We start from the raw sequence: 20,982 nt of genomic DNA, 5'->3' as shown, positions 1-20,982 counted from the left end.
GAAATTACTGATTTCTGTTAGAAGCACTTGAGTTCACTACTTGAGCTAGAATGAGACTTAGGGCAAGAGTGAATGGGAAAGAAGAACTGCTCACTGACACCAGGAAGAAATACATTTGAAATTGTGCATACCCATCTATTTCTTATAGGAGGCAGATTATGATATCAACAAATAGCACTTCCCCAGCCTTTTCCCATTACTCCCTAATCTATGGAGTTACCCCTTTCTGGGCATGAAGATCACCATACTTACCACTGTAGTTATGGCTTTAATTGTACTTGCCTTCTCGAGGGAGACAACCACCCTTCTTAGAGAAAAAGAAAGGCTGATTGAAAAGGATATGAGCAAAACAGAAGTTGTACACTTTGCCTTAATGGTTTTGGCAGAATGCACACCAGGTATACGGTGGCTTCCAGCACTTGACCTCTTTTTACACCAACATGATACTGTGCTGAACAGCAGAATTACAGTCCTGAGTGTTCCCAGGGTGCGTAATCCTGAAGGGCAAGAACTAGACTCAAATTCCAAGGGAAATAACAATTCTTGATTGTGCGTGCAAATCGCTTAAAGTTCATTTTTGGAATTCAGACCTAGTGGAATATTAGTTCTAGGCATAAACATTTTTCTTTGTTCAGCTATAATGTATTCCAGAATCACAAACAGTTACTGGCTGCTTGCAGCTTACCTCACTTTGTCCTTCTTTATGACAGAAACATTAAGCAACGTGAGCTCAGATTCCTTTCAAGTGAACTGAGATGGTGTGTACAGTGCCCCATGAGGCACAAGAGCTGAACGATTTTCCCGCAGTGAATACCTGTGAATGGACTGATACATCTGGCTTCCAAGCTGGAAGTGAATACATGAAGAAGGCTGGCTGATCAAACATACATGTCACGAGTACTGTAACAAGGATTTAATGTAAATTGAGAATCCTTTGGAAATCATGCTTTATAAAAACCGAATACTGTGGCATGAAGTGCTTTATATACTAATGCTATTTAAATGTAGCTGCAAGCCTGCCTTAGAGCTAGGAAAGCTCACTCTCTCCTCTTTAATTTAAATGGGATTTTTTATGGTACAAGCTTTGGAAAGACCTCAGAAATATCAGACTTCTTGGCAGAGAAGTGATGAGTGGATATTAAACACCCATGGATAGGTGGGGACATTCAGTGATTGGGACACCTACATTAAAAAAAAATCAAAAATTAACCATTTTAGTTCATCTTCAGGAAGTATCAGTAGTTATAATGAACGATAATTTCATCCCTGGAATATTTCTGAGACAGGATAACAAAATTACAACAGTAAAGAGGGAGGAAATAAAATGTAAGAGGTAATAGCTAATTCATTCTTCATGCTAGCTCAGTCCTTGGTCTTTCCTAAACAGACACTGCCAGCAGTAACAAATTACGTATAATCATTTTGTGATGTGTTCTGTTCACTCAGGATTGAGCTCAAATGACCAAACTTGCAGCCTTGTCTCTTAAACTGTGGATCTGAAGATCAAAGGCCAGAGCTTTATCCACTGAGTCCTCACCTTTATAAGAATAAAACTGCCAGGTGTCCACACACAGAGTGGGTGTCAGTGTCATTTCAGACCAATTGTTTTCAAGTTCTTACAGGACAGCACATTAGGTTAGAAGCATATTAATCAGTTGTGGTTTCTGAATATTCATTAACCTGCTCCAGGAAGGATTTTGTGGTGTTTTTTTCTTCCTTACTTAGAACATTTACACCTGAATTCAACAGAATTAATTCCTGATTTCCAGTAGCATACAAAGGGGACATACATAATCAGTGTAATGCTTATAAATTGCCATTTCTGTTGATGGGAAAAATGTAATTAAAAAATACCTCAGCATTGACTAGAATTTGAATTTTAAATATGTAACTCTATGAACTAACAGACATGAGATAATGACTGATACAACTGACACAGGTGTTATAATTTTGAGTTGGACAATAACTAAAGAAAATCAAAACAAAATTGATTTGAGAAACAAAAGCTAACATGTAATCTTGGGGTATGTTTTTGCTACCTTTATATTCAAGAGTCCTAATCAAGAGTCCACATAAGTTTGGTAAATGACTCCTATTACCCTAAAGTAGAATTGCTTATGGAGTATGGGTGTTACACAGAGAAAGAAGTGAAAAATTCAGTTCTCATTGTTGAAATTAGAACTTTTCACTGTCTTAGATGTTTACATCTGTTATGTTTTTTTGAAGGCTGGAAATATCAATGATAAGAATCATGCAAACACATGATCCACCAGATGTGAGTTTTCATACCAACTTCCACCAAGTGCCATCAATTTATTCAGCAATTCTATCTTCCATTGACTTTAAAGTCCATTTGTTAGCACTTTGCAAAGGATGGCCCTTCCTACAAATGTCAGCCTTGAGAAGATAACAGAGTAGAAGTAAGAATCTATTTAATTATTTTGTTAATACAGAAAGGCAATCTACAGGGATATAGAAGAATAATCTACATAAGTAAACATGTTTATAATAGAGAACCACATTTAATAAGTAGCTCATTTATTAATGACAACTAAAAAAAAGGATCGTTACCACTGTAATAGCAATAGCATATTGTTATTATGGACTAATAAGAAAAACTTTATATGTTTCATGCTGCAATAAGAAATTGCAATGAAGTTCATAATAAACCAGGTAAAACCAACACAAAAAAAAAAAATACACCTGCATATTATTTCTACTGTGTGATGACAGATAAGGAATGAGAAGAAACATTCTTTACAAAGGCAAAGGTTTGTTAAATTTGTACTGCAATTTTTATGACATCCATCATGAAGCTGGAATTTATCAAGCTGTTAAGGTAAAAACAGACAAGGGAAATATTGCTTTATATATATACATTTTCAAATCTGAAATAAAGAGAATCTTAGTCTGAAAATGGGATTTAGCTGGGCAGCTCCCACCTCCAGATTTATTTCCTGCTGTATTTTACACTGGAATTTCTTGCAACAAGCAACCAGTGAGTGAAAGGACAACATAACTCACCACCTGATAAGAAGGGCACAGACTTGACTGTTAGGTTTGGGTTCTGTTTTTTCATAATTATAGGAATCAAAAGAATCTCATGTGTGTAAGATGCTACTGGAGTTGGTTTTGACACTACTGGCCTATACAGCAAGTTGATTAAAAGCTCAGTATTTCATAATCGTGATGTTTTAGAGCTCAGGCTTTATTTCTCTAGACATTATTTGGCAACTAAATTAATTGAAATAAAAAAAAATCCTTCTTTTTTTAAGCCCACTTTTATGCCTACAAATTGGGTTATATTTGTGTTGCATGGATACAACTGGTAGTACAGGAAAAAAAAGTGTAGCTTGCTTTTAGTAAAGCAAAAAATTGTGTTTTCAAGTTGGTAGGATGCATAACATTGTTCTTTCACAGAAAGACAATTGGTAATATTATTATTAATATCATTAGTAATTGTCAATTAGCATTACTACTATTAGTAAACACTGATTATGTGAATACCCTGTTTTAACTTTCTTTTCCTTAAACTTCCTTGCTAAAAATTAAAATTTTAATAAAATGATTTTAGATCAGGTCAGATATAAGGAGGAAGTTCTTTACTGTGAGGGTGGTGAGGCACTTGAACAGGTTGCCCAAAGAAGTGGTAAACACTCCATCACTGGCAGTGCTCAAGGCCAGGCTGGACAGAGCCTTGGGCAGCATGCTCTAGCGTGAGGCATCCCTGCCCTTGCCCATGGCAGGGGCTGGAATGAGATGATATTAAGGTGCTTTCCAACCCAAACCACTCTATGATTCTATGATTTCCCTGAATGTCGGTCTCATAGCAATGGTACTCAATATACACACACCTCCCCTTCAAAAATGTGGGGGACTGCAGGGAAAACAACTTAAATGTAGGTCTACCTATATAACACCTCACAGGCAAATCAAACTCCTTGCTCCTGAGTTTAAAGCATACACACACTTATTCTGCCCCTATTTTGAGCTGATCAGGAGCTGTGTAACTGCATCAGTTCTTGAGCTAATACACCATAGCTCCAACAGGGCCAATTGGTTTGTGTTGAGTCCCATGTTATAGCTCCAGATTGGCTTGGAAAGTAATCAAAGCAAGCTCACATCTGGCTATGTATGACTATGTGTATATACCTGCTACCAGTAACAACAACTAATACATACTAATTTAGAGTTTGATATCCATTTCTTCCTCATTTTTTTCTTTATAAAGGTAACAGTTTATGTACTGTAACTAAATGCTTGAATAGCAAGTTAAATAATGAAAAAGACAAAATATGTTGACTTCATCATAGTCTATGTTATTACATACATACTAGACATTCCTGTACATTCATGACACTAGCACTCTTGGTTTTTGCTTTTTGACATGTAAAACAATGCTAGCAATCAGGAATGGGCACAATCTATACACACACACACACACATGTAATATGATGAATACATATATATAATCTGTGGAACAAGAGCAAGTTCTGTAGTCAATAAAGGATTCACATACTGTAAGGCCAAAAAGGATCACTGTATCATCTGCTACATTGTGCAATACTGTGGTGTTTGATCATCTCCCTGTTTAAATTGTAGCACATCTGAGATGGGTTTTTTGGCTTCAGCTTACAGGGAGTGGAGAATGACATGTCCTTGACATGTCCTACTTAGCTAGAATTGAGAAGCAACAACTCCTTAATTCTTTTCTGTGAACAAGTAAACACCCTTTTCTCACTCTTTTTGCTTGTAGGAAAACAAAAAGATTCAAAACTATCACATACATTTGAAACAATTATTGCAAATACGTATTTTGCAATGCTGCTCATATAACCTGCTTGAAAGTCTGCAGCCTTGATACATGAGGTGGCTCAGCTCCATCACTTCCATGCATGGCAGGAAGGGAAGGGAACTGCAGTAATCACACTATGAAAACACTGCACAGATTATTCTAAATATTCTAGATCTGTATTTGGACAAATAAATTATTGTGAACTATTTTCAGTTATTAACTAGCTCCCTATCTAAAAGCCACTCAAAAAACTTGTTATGCTATGCTCTAATAATATTTTACTATTTTTTTTTCTAATACAATAACTTAAATTTGATTTATAAATTGAGTTTTCATAACTGATATCCAGTTAATTATACTATATTTTTATTTATTGGATAGACCACAATTGATTCTCAAACAGAAAAATTAAGTTTTTTGTCACTAAGTGTCATGGTATTTTTCTTGCATTGTTTAGGATTAACAGTTCTTACACAGAGATTTCAGTTAACAACCTATGAAAAGCAGACCCTTGGTTCATATCAGCACTCTCTGATTGCATGTAAATTCATCTGAAGAACAACCAGTCACTGAACACTCACGGACACAAAATCTTTTATAAGTTCACAAAAGGGGACTAAAAAAAGGCAAACTCACAAGCTTTACCAGCCATATGCATTCTGTCTAAGATACATCTACTGCCATATTTAACTGTCTGTAAAGCAGCCTATGGAAGAAAGCTTAGAAAAATATACCACTTTTATCAATACAAAGCAAATTAATCCAGAAATATTTGAAATTTATGAGGCATTTCTATATGAAAACAATAATGCTAAATAAGCTGATTCAGGCAGCCCTAAGATTCAGCTTCAGCTGAAAACTTGCATTTCCAATCTATCCTAAACCCAAGCAGAACACAGCACCAATCCCAGCATTTGCTCAATTAAAAGAAAAAAAAGGAAAAAAAACAAAATCCCTTTGCAGCTTAATAACTTGTTAGTTCTTGACAAGTGCAACAACACAACAATAAGCCAGTCAAAATGAGTTTTTAAAGCGAGGTTATGCCCTTCATGTTGTGTTATCACAGTGGCAGATCAAACTGCTGACTTGGACTCTTTCTGCCAGCAGCGCTGATGCTGCCTCTATGAAGCTACTGTCACAGAATAGTCATGGTACCTGCTCTTGCCTATAGGAAAGCACTAAATTGAACTCGAAGTAGTGTCTTTGTGTTATCTTTTCAACAAGTCATGTCCCATTCAGCCTGCTAGTTTATCTCTGTCAGGCTGGGGGCCCAAGTGGTTTGCATGAGCTGTCAGGGACAGGTACACCAACCTGCTTGGTGCTAAGGAGGTAATGCATCTTTCGGGCTTGGTATTTCTTTTTCTTTTCTTTCTTTTCCAGTTCTTTCTTTTTCTCTTCATTTTCCATCATTTCTGTGTACTTTTGCAGTTCATCCCTGTAATAAAATATGTCTGCTAATTATACTACAATAATAAAAGATGTGCTCATGTTTTATTTAACTTTAACACTTTTATAGCTTAACAGTGTTCTGTTATTATGTATTAACAGTATACTGACACCACTGGAATGCAAAATTACAGTTCATTCAGTTGCACAACAGCAGGTTTCTACATGGATATAACTGCGAAGAAACAGGATTAAAATGATAAAAACTATGAACAGTATATTCAGTTCATATTGCTTACTCTTTCGAAGAATATGCTAATGTATGTATTTTTATAGCTTGATAAAACAGCGTTCACTTATGTCCTTTTTTTATCTTTCAGCATCATCTCAGTTTGAATTTCTCTAAGCACAAATTATTATAACTTACTGATTTTCCTTCAAATGGTTTCAAAATAAAAGTTGTTCACTTGTGTTTCACCTAATACCTTGCAATGCCTCCTTCTGATCTGCAGAGAGAGATCTTATAGAATGAGAGAGGACAGTAGACACAGGATAAGCGTTGACATAAACTCCTAGATCCTCGAGCCGTCTGCAATGCTGAGAGTGTAGGCATACAGAAGAACTTGATGTAAAGCTTTTACGTCTGCAATGTCCTTAAGAAGAGTTTCCATGGCATTAGGCTTACACAGATCTGACAGCAACAGTAGAGGCCACCACTAGGAACATGAATGGAAATTCCTCATAAGCCACTGCATGACAGAGGCTTGCAAATGCATAGTGTCATCTAAAGGGATGGGTCTGTGTATTCAGAAATATTTGGTCATAGAAAATTATATTACTGTAAAAGAAAGAAGGAACTGTACTGAATACCAACTCACAAAGAGGAGAGAAAACTCATGTTAACTGAACGTTTAGAGAAAAACTTTCACAGCAAATGGATGTAGATTTCCTCCTCAATGGCTTTTTCATAGAGTCAGGCTTGCCATCAATTATGCAAAGAGTTGAGTGAAAGAATGTTCTGTAGGAAACAGAATTCCATGCTATTGTGCATAGCGCAGGTGTTATAGAATTCTTTTGACCCATTTAAAAAAGGTTAGTTTGATTAACATCTATTATTTCGGTTATTATGAAATAGCTAGTTCAAATTAACCTGCATGCCAAAGCCACCAAGCATATTCAGTCAAGCACTTAGATTGTTTAAAAGTTGAGTAAATTGTAGTCTTTTTTTTTTTTTTTTTTAGGCATGTGTATTTATGAGAAAATAAAAAGCAAAGAAAAATACATTATTCACATATCTGGGTAATTCCAGTATTCCCACAAAACAGATTCTTTAGAGAGGTCCACATTTGTAGTGTCAGTTGTTTTAGTGAGTACCAAATAAGACACTCAAGGACAAGGGTCAAATCCTGTCAAAATATGCACATGGATAAGCTTGCTGATATGAATAATCCTATGGGAAAGTCATATTGCTCCTGAAAGTGTTTTTAAAATTGTGATTCAGAGTTATTCTTGATATTTTAATTATCAGAATTCTGTATTAGTTCATCAAAACAGTGAAAGAGCAATAACTGTTCTATAAATATGGATCCCATGAAATCACATCCCTAAATACAAGCTGCAATGTAGAATTTTTGTTTCAAGCTTTCAATTTTTTTCATCAACTAAAATAAGTAAAATATTAAGCAGTTGAATGTGTTTTATTCCAGATGTAAAATAAAAAATAACAAAAAAGAATCAGAAAAGACACATAGGTCTGTTTCACTCTCTGGACACAATTTTTGTTGCAGTTTACAGTTAAAGGCTGCTAATACAATATTTCACACAAGGTTACTTATGAAGCACACTGACGTTTAAAAATCACCATGCTATGCTTTTGCAGCAGTGTAATTTTTTTCCAACATAAGATTAAATTGCAAAATAAATGAATTACTTAAGAGTGGCATGGCCCCCATTTTGCCATCCTTCTCTTGAAAATTGCTTATTAATATGAAAAAAGAAGTTGGAAAATAGCCTGTTTTACTTTATGCATAGCGTTTTGGGGCCTCAAAGCCTGCTGAGCAGAACTAGCTGCACATTTTAGATTGTGCTGGCAAGCGGGGAGGATGACCTTTCTGACCTGCATCTCAAGGCTATTATTAATCGCTAAGTAACCTGGTAAAGCCAAACAAATTTGTTTCCATTGAAAGGATCTCTATCTGTGTCTGAGAATTTGTGCTGTACCAAACAAACCTCATTAACTGTGTCCATTTTTGACAAAGAACTAGGAGTTGGAGAGATCGGCGACCTTTCTTTGTCCTTAAGGTGCAGATTTCAGAGTCACTGCTTGGAGGTACACAAGCATTTTTACTTTGACACTCTTTGTTCTATATAGATCAATCATAAACAAATGAATAAATAGACAATGCATACAATATCAACTTTGTTCTTCTATTTTATGTCACTTTACTTTCAGTATCAGTGTATGATCCATATTACATATTTAATACTATTTCTTGTTTCTTTTTGATTAAAGAGTCCCCTATTCAGCTTCAGTGTCACTATTTATAACTGATGAAATGTTTACCAACATATTACTACAGTTAATTCATGTTCTTGCATACTCATACACTTCTTCCCAGCCATGGATATGGATTTCATTGCTATTTAGAAATGATAAAAATATAAATTGGCATCACAGATATAATGAATATAGGATAGAAATTATTTCCCATTGTCATTAATCTGAATTTACCAGATTACTTTGAATGAATGAATACTAGTTATTATTTGCTGAAATTACATGGTCTAAAATACTTATTGAAGTCCAGTGGAATTCCTCATCTTTTCAGACAGTACCATCATCCAAATCATCATGATCCTTTGTTGTCATCATGTCCTCAATCCAATGCTGTACCATAATTGACTAAAAGGTTGAGGTTTTTTAAGCAGCTACAAATGATTTTCAATACACTTTTGCAGCCTACACATTTTGTCAGTTGTGCTAAAATATTTCTATCATGAATTATACTGCCCTGTACAGTTGTACAGAACATGCAGACAATTCTGTCTTGGGGATAATACTTCCCAAGATGATTCTCTTCTGAGAGGGAGTACAGAATAAGGGGTATGTAGCAGTCCGAACATTGCTTGACTGGAAAGCACAGATGTTTTAGCATAAATACAGATTTATTCTAAAGCTATTGGAACCTGAAAGTTTTATCTCCTTTACCATACTTTCAAGAATTTGAATAGAAGCAAAAAGCAGAGAAATTAAAAGTATCTGGATATGAATATACTATTTCACACATTAGCAGATTAATACTAACACATTATGCACTGTGCAGAGGGTTTCACCGTTACCATACAGAAAACTGTGTATAAGCATAAGTGATACTAAAGACATAAACTTCCAAATAGTGTTAGAATTCCAGATAGCTTACATGTAAATGTGTTTATGGAGAATTTTCATGCTTGTGACCTTCTACAAATATGCCTTTCCAGAGAAAATAAATCCAAATCCCATTAAAATCAATTGAAAATTTGTTGAAATTAAATGATGTTTGGATTAAACCCTTACACTCACTGTCAGCCTTCTCTTTGTTCATACGTATCTTTGGTTCATTGAGCAATGGTAAGCATTCTTTTTTTGGTATTGCTTGGTACAGTACTGCTAACTAAACTGCTATGACTGAAAAAGAGGGTAATGTTTTTAGCACAGAGTATTTTCACTACCTTAAGTCTTACCTCAGTATATTAACAGCAGCTACTGCACCTTCCTGCAAACCTGGCTTCCCATATAAGCTTAGCCCAATCAGAGTTTCTCCCACACAGATTTTTATGGAATATCTTTGTAAGTTTTGATCAATATAGTATCTTATCATGACCTGAAACTGAGTTCAACAACACAGAATAATATCAGTGAGAATGATCCTGAGTAACAAATCCTAAAGAAGCTATTGATTTGTTAATGACAAAATTATTTGCTTTATATAGTTTGAAAAGAAAGCATTTTCATATGTCAAGGTAACTTATTGTTATTCTGATACTTCATTATGCAGTAGGCAGTGGTGCTGGTTCCAGCTATGAGATGCAAATTCGGTTGACAGTGCTCCTGCTGTCTGCATAAAGGTTAAAAATACACATATAATATTGCTCCTGGCACTTTTGGAAAGGTCTTCAAGTGTTGATTTCAGTAATATACAGATTTTAATAATTCTGCATAGAACTGCATCATTTTATGAATTCACACTGACATATATTTACTGAATTTTATCAAACTATTGCATTCTGTTTGCATTTTCACTGGCATTCTGTGGTCCTTTAACAAGATGACCACAAAATTACAATATTAACTAAAGGGCATCTGAGAACATCAATAATTAGTGTAGTTGCCTTGAGTAACCAGAAGAGTATAAAGTTATAGTGATTTTAAACAGTTCAGACCACAAATCATCAAATTCCTGCAATTTAGGCAGTAGGCAGTTTAGCTTCCTGACTAGACATCATCCTCCCTGCTCAAATGCAGAACAGGAAAATAAATACGAAATTAGTGGGACTATACTATCGATACACCTCTTCATGTCACCCGATTTCACATTGCATTGGCGGAGGTGAGAATGGAATATGCCCTGCCATGATAATATCCTTTGACCTCATCTGTTCTATCTGGGGAAAAAAATAAATAAATGTACAGACTAGGCAAGGATGTAAAAATACTTCAGAGAGCTCCACACTTTAAAGTATGAACAGAGCACACATATACATACTTATGTTAGCTATATACCATCAGATAGCTTGATCAGCCTTAACCTTTTTGTCGTATTTTGAGCACTCCCGCTCTGATCTACTGAGCAGAATAAAGCAGCTCTGCAACCCACTTACTCCTCTCTACCATTATATATACTCCTGTGCATCCTGCTATCATTACTTGACCAAAATATCTGATCAGAAGTTGCAGTGAAACAGATGCTCAAAGAGGCAGTTAATTATTAGCAGTACAAGGTAACTTACTGCCTAGGAGATATACCACAAAGGGGTGTCCAACATTCTTATTTTATTATTATTTTAAATGTGAATGATGTTTACATCAACCCATTCAACAACTCTTCAAATCCAGAGGAACAGTAGTGCTCCGTCATTGCAGTGAACAGGAAACTAATATGAATCCTTAAGGATGAAGAAAATTAAAATATATAAAGCTAATGTGTGGTCATGAAAAACACCCTATAGTTTCTATTCTTTTTTTCTTTTCAGGAAGAAATTCATAACACCTTAAAATCCCATTATAATTTGCACATAGTAGAACATACTCTGTCCGTCTATTCTTAATCACACAGTGTACACTGACAATGGAATTAAGTGACATACCAGTTCAGCTGTCAAGGTCCACAATGTGATCAATATACTACACAGGAAATGCAGTGAACAGAGTGGTGAAGGGCATACAGTGAATGAATACTTTGCGCAGATCAGGAGATCAGGACAGCATGTACCAGATGATAGGAAAGAACATACTGATGTATCCTTCTTACCCTTCTGATTTCCACAGCTGCACAGTTACTGAAGAGAAGGCAACAGCTTTTCAAAATACTGACTGCAGAGCCAGTTTATAACTAAAATGGAAGTATTTTCAGTAATCCATTACACTGAATCTTCTAATCAAGGTTTAAACAACAATTCATACAGAATTTTTCCTCACACCTATTTAAAACCTACTTTTTTGGTAATATATAATATTTTCAAATGATTCCATTTTCTGGAAACATGCAAGCTGATTGGTCCAAAGGCTCTTTTTTCACTTGTGTGTAAAAATCCTTCAGCTGAGTTTACCTCATACTCATTGGCAGCACAAAACATTGTGAAGTTAAAAATAATTTGTTAAAGGTCTGATTTAAAAAAGCTGTTTTGTTAGCTTAACTATTTTGATCTAATTAAACTGTAAATCTGGCCCATTATGGATGTAGCATAAGAGTAAATATAACATGGAAGCCTCTGTTGTCTGAGGAACTGTATCCAAGTATCCTGGTTCAACTTTTATTTATGCTCAAGTCTATACCACTAAAGCTAACCATAACAGAAAAAATGTTTTTGCTCTATTTCTGTTTGCTATTGACCCCGTCATGGAAAATCAGCCTGATTGATTAGCTTAAATAGTGAAATTAGTATCTGGGGGTAACAAAGCTGATCTGGTCCAGAATGAGTAACAAAATCCTTACACAAATTATCCTGATAGCAGTTGAGCAGCAGTGGTCATTTCCAGCACAGCGTCAGTGCTAAGCTGCTAAGAGAGCATGTTCTTCTTTTTTCCAGCAACATATAAGAGAGGACATCTACCACAGCTAAATACCATTGAAAGTTTTCTAGTGAATGTCATGTGAAAGTATCTGTTTCCTTCTAGCACTGCAATTCCCAGAAGACTATATATGCTACCATCTGCGCTGTAATAACCAGAGGAAAGCACACTGATATGTTTTGCTACAGTTAAGCTGTTCCCAGTACTAGAATGAACTCATTTAGGCTGTTATCTCTCTGGTGCAGTGCAGGACAACGTAGACATATCTGTATTCCTTTTACTTTAATATATGGCAACATTTACAATACTCAACATTATGTGATTTAGAAAGCAAACATGACATTACAACTTCTAAAGGTCATCAGCTAAGTTGATTTACCTTCTCAGGGTATTATGAAACAATTTGACTGAGGTCAACTCTCCAGCTCACATTTTTCACTTACTTTCATATAAAAGTCTGCATATGCTTGCAAATAAAATGGTAAACTTTTGTTCACATTAAATAGGTTTTACAATGGCAAGGCAAGGAGAGCTTTTATGTATTGACCTATTTTGTACAGCAGAAGTGGCAGGAAATCTTATCTCTTGCTGTCTTGAAAAGCTTGAAGTAATCAACGCTACTCCCAGATCAGGCATTTTTAGCGTAGTATGCAAAAATTACACTCGGAGTTAAAGTCTGTTGTCTGAAATTTGGGCTCCATCATATAAACCAAGCTATATGTAATTAGGTTACATATAACTATATATTTAGGCATCCCATTATTCATGCCTAAAGGGTACATCCAACATTTACATTCTATTGTCTATACCTAACCACATAATTTCCTCATGTGAGTTCTAGATCCTTTCTTGAGCAGCCAAACACAATGCCAAGTGGTAGTGAGGCCTCCCACCTCCAAGTACAAGTAGGCTAGTAAGTGCTGCATGATTTTGGGTGCCATGCAAGATGAAAGACCAAATTAGTTTGTTAGATGAGGCTGTAGGCATTTTGCAATCAGTTAGTTATTGGATAAGAAAAGAATAATCTACTTGCAGAAAAGAGGTCGAAAATGTTGCTGTCTCGAAATACCTCAGCAGAAGGAAAAAAATAACCACCAGAACTGAGCTCTGATGCTGTTAGTATTTTAAAGTCTGTTGAAAATTATCACAAAAACAATTTTAAGCATAGAGACAATATCTTCAAATGACCTCCACTCTTTATGTTTAGCACAAAGAATACTAAAAGCGGGTAGATTAATGTACTGATGCTAAGTATGAAAGGAGTTGTCAGTCTAGTAGAGAAAGACATAACAAGAAGTTAACAATAAAATAAAAATGGGAGAAATATGGGACATATTTTGAACACCAAAGGCAAATTGACACTTAAGTCTTTTGATTTTCTTTTGTTTCTTTGGAGAACTCAAAAATAAGCTACATTCCAGAATTTTCTGGAAAAGCTGTATGTGTAAATTAAGTAATCACTGTTGTATCTATAGATACACTCACATATAAGCTGCAATATTTGGATAGCATAGAGCAAGCTTAGTTACAGAATTGTTTGTACACAAATAAAAGAAATATCTAATTTTCTAATGTAACACATACATTCATACATTTAAATTCTATGCTTCATTATTAAGCTGAAAACTGCCCACCAAAAAGAGCCATCCCCTTTTTTTAATGACAAAAGAACTGCCGTGTTTTGAGCAAATAGCACATAAAATTTGTCATACTTCTAATGACCTAAACAGCTCAAATTACTCCAAAAGGCACATGAAAAAATATTTATATATTTTTTTCATGAGTCTTTAGTCCTCAAATGCTACAGCTCTTCCCTGATAACCTAGTATACCCTGTATATCGATGGCCTGTCATGTCTCTACAATTACATAAAACAGAACTGCTATAATGTAATCAGTTACAACCTGAAAATTATATTTTGAAAATCAAGTTTATTAATATGTAATCTTTAGGTAATCATATTTATCCTCCTAATTTGCACAATATTTATGATACTCTACATGTCCTTGAAATAGGGAACAGGGACACTATGCTATGAAAAAGTGGCCTAGCTGCTGGAGTTCATAAATTTTGTTCAGCTTTGGATGAGTTCAAAGAATTGCCATGTAAGAAAAGCCTTACAGAGGGAATTTATCTGATTATGGCAGTAATAATTACCCAGCTGTTTATTGCAGATAGAGAAATAATTCATGTAGGCAATAGGCCGTGGTGGCAATGACACTCCGCATTTAGTAAATATGCAAACTGTTCACTTCTAATTAACCAAGCTAGAGGATGCCCTTATTAAATGTATAAACTAAAAGTGCCTTCCTGACAAGTGATGAATTGTTACATTGCACAAACTCTTGCCACAGAATTACTGGAGTGAACTTGGGGCTTAACTTCATTAAGAGATCTTGTGGGATAGTTAAATGAGGATGGACAGCGTAACAAGACCTACCTGACAGTCAATGATATGTTAGAGCTTAATGAAACTGTACCTCTTCTCCTTTTCTACTTATTTTGCAGTGAAGGTCCTGCCTCAGACAAATATAAAACTGTGAAGTCTGTCTATGGAAGACAATATAAAATTCTAAGGTTAGTCAGTCTGTCTGCATAAAATGCTTTATGGGCTGTTTGTAATTTAAAATAGAAATCTATCCAGTCACTACAGTGCCTTCAAAGCTCACAGGTATAAAACTATTGTTATTCTACAATACTGTTTTATTCTACCTTCACCAAAAGTAGTCAGCTGCACCGCACTTTATTTGGTCCAATGAGTCAATGCAAGGATCTCGAATTTCTTTCTACACACTCAGATTAAAAATTTTCCTTTGGGTACAAGTGAAATAAGGCTTAACGTTAAATCTGTTACTCTTAATGGTGTTTTCAGTGCTATACAAAAATACACGAGAAAATGTAGCCTTCATATTTTTCAAGACTAGAATCTAGGCAGTTACTTATGGTTACAATATCCATGTCTATCTGCAAAACTTGATCTGTGTTACACAGAACTAACTAAAACCAGGGGATGACTGCTTTCACGACTTGCTCAGAAGAGACATGAACAGAATAAGGCACATGAGGTATATCTAGCTGAACCTGCATTGGAAATTCAGCTTATTGTGTAATCATAGTGGTTTCTACCTTAACCTCACTGTATTCAGAAAGTGCTTTTTCAGAGTTAAAAAAGGCTTTAGCCTCCTCCTCTATAGCTTTAGCCAGTTCATTTCAATTTCATGATTAAACTAAAAAGACAGAAAGTCCATCTAAAATGTCTGTTTTGCCAAATGAGTTATTAAAAGCCTATATATGCTGTTTAAAAGCATATATGTAAATGAAACTGTGTTAGTATGTATAAAGGCAGGCAAAGAGAAGACCTAAAAATGGACTGACTTGTCAAAGAGGGTATTTATGCTCAGAATGTGTGAAGAAAGATGGATCTGTGGGCAACATGTTTAAGAAGGAGCAACCATCACAAAATACACAACTGTGGAAACTATTCTAACCAGATATGAGACTCTACAGTTTATCATTTTAATGTTTTTCTCTGGTCTAACTCTCACTTAGTTTAATATTAGTATCTTAATATTGTTCAATGGAAACCAGGTCAAATCACAGAGAAGAATCAACTCATTTTTATATCTTAGTCATCCTAACATCATGTTTGTAGCTATGGAAGTACTCCAGGATCCTCAGTCAATACACTACTGAGTTTCCTACAAGATCTATCAGGTATACCTAAAATCCTCTGGAAAAGACAAAGATGTCTCAAATTATGTGCCTTACCATTCAAAATTTATATTTAAATAAACAAAAGCACATTGGCACTTATTTCTATTTCTATGGCTCTCAAAGAAAGCTGCCAGGATAACTTTACATTCTGAAAACTCCAATTACAGGTACATAAGTTAAAAATTATCATGCATTTCCTCTTGATATCTCTGAAGGCAAGGAAAAGAAGATGGGTTGAGGACAAATTAGTTAATTAAACATCAAGCGAAAGACAACATTACAAAAATGAGGTTTTTATTGTCGCAAGAATTCCAAGGAGCTGTTTGAAACACTTTGGCGCTAATTGAAAATAGACTACAGAATCAATTGCTTCTGCAGTCAATGAGCAGGAACATTTAAATTGAATTATAAGACAATATATACATCCTTCAAAATGCTTTGACACTTGAAAGAATGGCCATCACTTGGACTTACCATAAACGAACAGAGAGGTGGATGCTGAGCAAATTCTCCTCATATTACTATAATGGCAGATGATTTAATTCAAGCCCACTTCATGGAAAACAGCACTACCTCAAAAGTTTTAAGCAGCAAAGTACTTGCCATGTTAAAAGCAAACAGACCTCAGTAGTGCTCTACTAATCAAGAATAAGTTAGATACTCTTACCTCTCTCAGTCCTACATGCTAAGGCATATTTGAAGAAAGGCTAAACCTTGGATTATACCACCAGCAACATGTCATCATCATGGCTTGACTTCGCGAACGAAGATTTGGGAAGGGCTTTACCCACGCTTACTACAAGCACGCTGATGACTAAGAAGGCCAATGTGGGATAGGCAAATCCGGTTACAAAAAGCACAGCAGAAGGTCTCCTTGGCTGGAACAGGTGGGGCGCGATTCTTCCTGCGTTGTCTTTTCTCCTCGAGACTAGTTCTTCGTGAACTCTCAAAGGAGTCAGCGGCATTATGTATGGTGTGCCTCCAAGTCTCCCGATTGGAGGCCAAGGTGGACCACTGATGGTAGTCAATATGGCCAAGGCTAAGGTATTGTTTCAGGGAGTCCTTATATCTCTTCTTTGGGGCACCTCTCTTGCGGCTACCGGTGGCAAGTTCACCATAAAACACGATCCTGGGGAGGCGGTGATCCTTCATTCTAGAGACGTGCCCTGTCCAGCGCAGCTGCAATTTCAGCAATATGGCCTCGATGCTGGTGACCCCTGCCTGTTCGAGGACAGTGACATTAGACACATAGTCAGTCCAATGGATGTTTAGAATTGTACGGAGGCAGCGCTGATGAAAGCGTTCCAGGAGTCGCAGGTGATGACGGTAGATGACCCATGATTCAGACCCATATAAAAGAGTAGACAATACAATGGCTCTGTAGACACTGATCTTTGTACTTTTCTTTAGGTGTTTATTACACCAGACTCTTTTATGGAGTTTTCCAAAGGCTCTATATGCCTTCGCTATTCTGTTGTCTATCTCTTTGTTGATCGTGGCATCCGAGGAAATGATGTTTCCCAGATAGCTGAACTGCTGAACTGTCTTAAGCTCTGACTCGCCGATGGTAATATGGGGATGGTGATAATCTTCTTGCGATGCAGGTTGGTAGAGGACTACTGTCTTCTTCAAGCTGACTTCCAGCCCAGAAACCTCAGCCGCCTCTGCAAAGCAAGATGTTAAAAGCTGCAGAGCTGCTTCTGTGTGGGCAACAAGGGCGGCATCATCAGCAAAGAGCAGTTCACGGACAAGATGGTTTAGGGTCTTAGTGTGGGCCTTCAGTTGCCTTAGATTGAATAGGCTACCATCGGTACAAATGCCGTCTTGTTCGTCGAGGTCTGCTGTAGCCCTTTGGAGCATCATGCTGAAGAAGACTGTGAATAAGGTCGGTGCGAGAACGCAACCTTGTTTCACACCATTGGTTATTGGGAAAGGCTCAGAGAGTGCATCACCATACCTGACTTGGCCTTGCTGATCCTCATGTAACAGAATAATCATTTTCAGGAACTTGGGGGGACAACCTAATCGTTCTAAGATCAGCCACAAGCCTTTCCTGCTCACAGTGTCAAAAGCTTGGTGAGGTCAGTGAAAGTTACATATAACCCCTTGTTCTGTTCTCTACACTTTTCTTGCAATTGTCTGAGAACAAATACCATGTCTGTGGTACTTCTATTAGCCCTGAAACTACACTGACTTTCAGGTAGAAGTACTCCTGCGATAGCAGGTACTAGTCTGTTCAATAGTATTCTTGCAAGAATTTTACCAGCAATGGAGAGCAGAGTTATACCACGGTAGCCTGAGCAGTCTGATTTGACACCTTTTTTCTTATACAGAGTGACGATGATTGCGTCACGAAAGTCTGACGGTATTTTGCCTTGTTCCCAACAGCACACAACTAGCTCATGAAATTTAGCGTGAAGTGCTTGGCCTCCATGCTTCCATATTTCAGGTGGGACTCCATCAACCCCAGCTGCCTTGCCAGTTTTCACCTGCTGTATGGCCTTAAGAGTCTCTCCCATGGTAGGGGCTAAATCCAAATCGTGTTTAAAAGGATGTTGCAGAATGTGCTGGATTCCTACGCCTTGGACTACACGATTAGCACTAAAGAGGGTTTGAAAATGTTCAGACCAACGATTCAGGATGGAGATTTTATCTGTAAGAAGCGTTTGGCCAGCTGCACCAAGTAAGGGGCTTTGAACCTGGAATGTGGGTCCATACACTGCCTTCAGAGCCTCATAGAATCCTCTGTGGTCACCCAAATCTGCACATAGTTGAGTCTTTTCTGCTAGGTTGACCCACCACTTGTTCTGGATGTCTCTAAGTTTCTGTTGGAGTTTGCTACATGCAAGACGAAAGGCTGCTTTTCTTACATGGCAGAGTGGCTGAGCGAGGTGTGCTTGATGAGCAGATCTCTTTTTTGTCAGCAATTCCTGGACCTCCTGGTTGCTGTCGTCAAACCAGTCTTTATTTTTCTTTGAGGAGAACCCAATGGATTCTACGGAGGACTGCAGGATGCTATTTTTTATATGTTGCCAAAGTGCTTTGGGAGAAGAATCTATACGTTGGTCTTCAAGCCTAGTTTGAAGGTTAGCCTGAAAGCTGTCCCTCACTGCAGCTATTTGAAGATTATCAACATTGAGCCTCCTCCTCGGAATGCCGCCCCTCTTAGGTTTGGGCTTGAAGTGGAAATTAAGTTTGCAACGCACAAGGCGGTGGTCTGTTTGGCATTCTGCACTAGGCATCACTCTGGTCTGGCAGACATCATGAATATTTCTCTGGCGCACTAAAACATAATCAATAAGGTGCAAATGTGGAGGATGCATCCAGGTTGTCTTCCAGTTGTCTTTCTGCTGGAAGATAGTGTTGGTGATGGTAAGCTGTTGCTCTGCACAGAACTCTAGTAAGAGATGACCGTTATCATTGCAGCTGCCAACACCGTGCTTGCCCAGTACTCTTTTCCAGGCTTCAAAGTTCTTTCCTACTTGGGCGTTGAAGTCACCAAGGATTATGATTTTATCTTCTATAGGAACTTTCTGAGTGAGGTGATGCAGGTCGAAGTAGAATTTTTCTTTTTCTGCAGGGTCAGCTTGCAGAGTTGGAGCATATATGCTGAAAAGAACAACGTGTTGCTTATTGTGTAGTGGAAGACGTAAGGAGATAATACGGTCGGAATGACCTATCGGCAAATTTTCAAGTTTAGAGATGATGGAGTTTTTAATCATGAAGCCAACTCCAGAAAGATGACTTTCAGTTTTGGGTTTGCCTGACCAGTAGAGTGTATAGCCAGCACCATGTTCTTTGAGGCTACCTTCCTCATGAAGGCAAACTTCACTGAGTGCAGCGATATCGATGTTAAGACGTGACAATTCATGGGCAATTAGCACAGAACGGTGTTCAGGACGCCCACTGTTCACTGTATCAAGCATGGTTCTGATGTTCCAACATGCGAGTGTCAATCTGGACACACCTTTGGAGGCAGGTGTATGCCTTTGTCTCTTCGTTTTTAATTGACCGCAATAGAAGACGCCCGTTGGCCGCAGCTAGCCAACCAGGTGGAGGGGGAGATGAGCTTTGGTTAGGCCACCTTTTCTAGACCTCTCTCCATATGGAGCAAGCAGTGCTGTCCTTGAAAAAGGCTGCTTGGTCATTCAGGATGCTGCCGAACAAGACCGTCATCTCCTGGGTCAGACTTGAGCGACCAATGTCCTGAACCGCCTGCATGTAGGGTTGGGTCTGCGACTTCCAGTGCACCTTATCACCTGCCATTTCGTCCCTCGCCTGTCGCTACAGGACTTTGCAAGTGTGGGTAAACCCTTCGGGCCTGCGCAGTGGATTTATTTTAGGTGAGGCACAGCGTGCGCAGAACTGGCCTCACCCTTTACACCTGAGGTTTATCTGCCAGGGCCTAGCGAGCTTGGACGGTGACAGCAAAGTCCTCAGGTTGTAGGTTTAATTAGAGTATCCTTCTCTTAGATGGATGGCCTTACAGGGCTACACGAGCTCCATCTGCCCGGGTTTGAAGTTGGAGTTGTCCTTCTCCTAGGATGGTTGCCTGAAGGCTAGTGAGCCCATCCTGCCCATGGACACACTTTGTCTGACCCTTCATTCAGACTGGCATGGGAGACCCTACCGGAAGCATAAGCCACCACCAGCATAACTCCCAACTTCACAAGGGCACGCAAGCTCTTTCCCCACGACAAGGGGGTGTCCGTGAAAGACATGTAAGAGCACTGTATTTCACTGTTCATTAAGTTAATAAAAAATCAGACTGCACAAAGGATTTGTGAATATACATATTGCCAAGGAAGCAACATGT

General features: G+C 37.6%; 1 protein-coding gene across 4 annotated transcripts in view; it reads right to left on the bottom strand.

The window, feature by feature from the left end:
- The window catches only part of SPATA17 (spermatogenesis associated 17), an 86,336-nt gene that overhangs the window by 44,245 nt on the left and 21,109 nt on the right, over positions 1 to 20,982 (bottom strand). For all 4 annotated transcript variants that reach the window (XM_061348582.1, XM_061348578.1, XM_061348580.1 and 1 more), the window contains one exon: positions 6,107 to 6,230. In XM_061348582.1, the coding sequence (XP_061204566.1) occupies positions 6,107 to 6,230 (124 nt within the window). The remainder of the gene's footprint in view (positions 1 to 6,106; positions 6,231 to 20,982) is intronic.

This window comes from Neopsephotus bourkii, unplaced genomic scaffold (assembly GCF_033783945.1).
Source record: "Neopsephotus bourkii isolate Nb327-2 ecotype Australia unplaced genomic scaffold, CSIRO-AGI_Nbou_v1 NB_360, whole genome shotgun sequence".
Lineage (NCBI taxonomy): Eukaryota > Metazoa > Chordata > Aves > Psittaciformes > Psittacidae > Neopsephotus > Neopsephotus bourkii.
The sequence above is the reverse complement of the archived record's forward strand: the minus strand, read 5'-3'. Positions and strand labels throughout refer to the sequence as shown.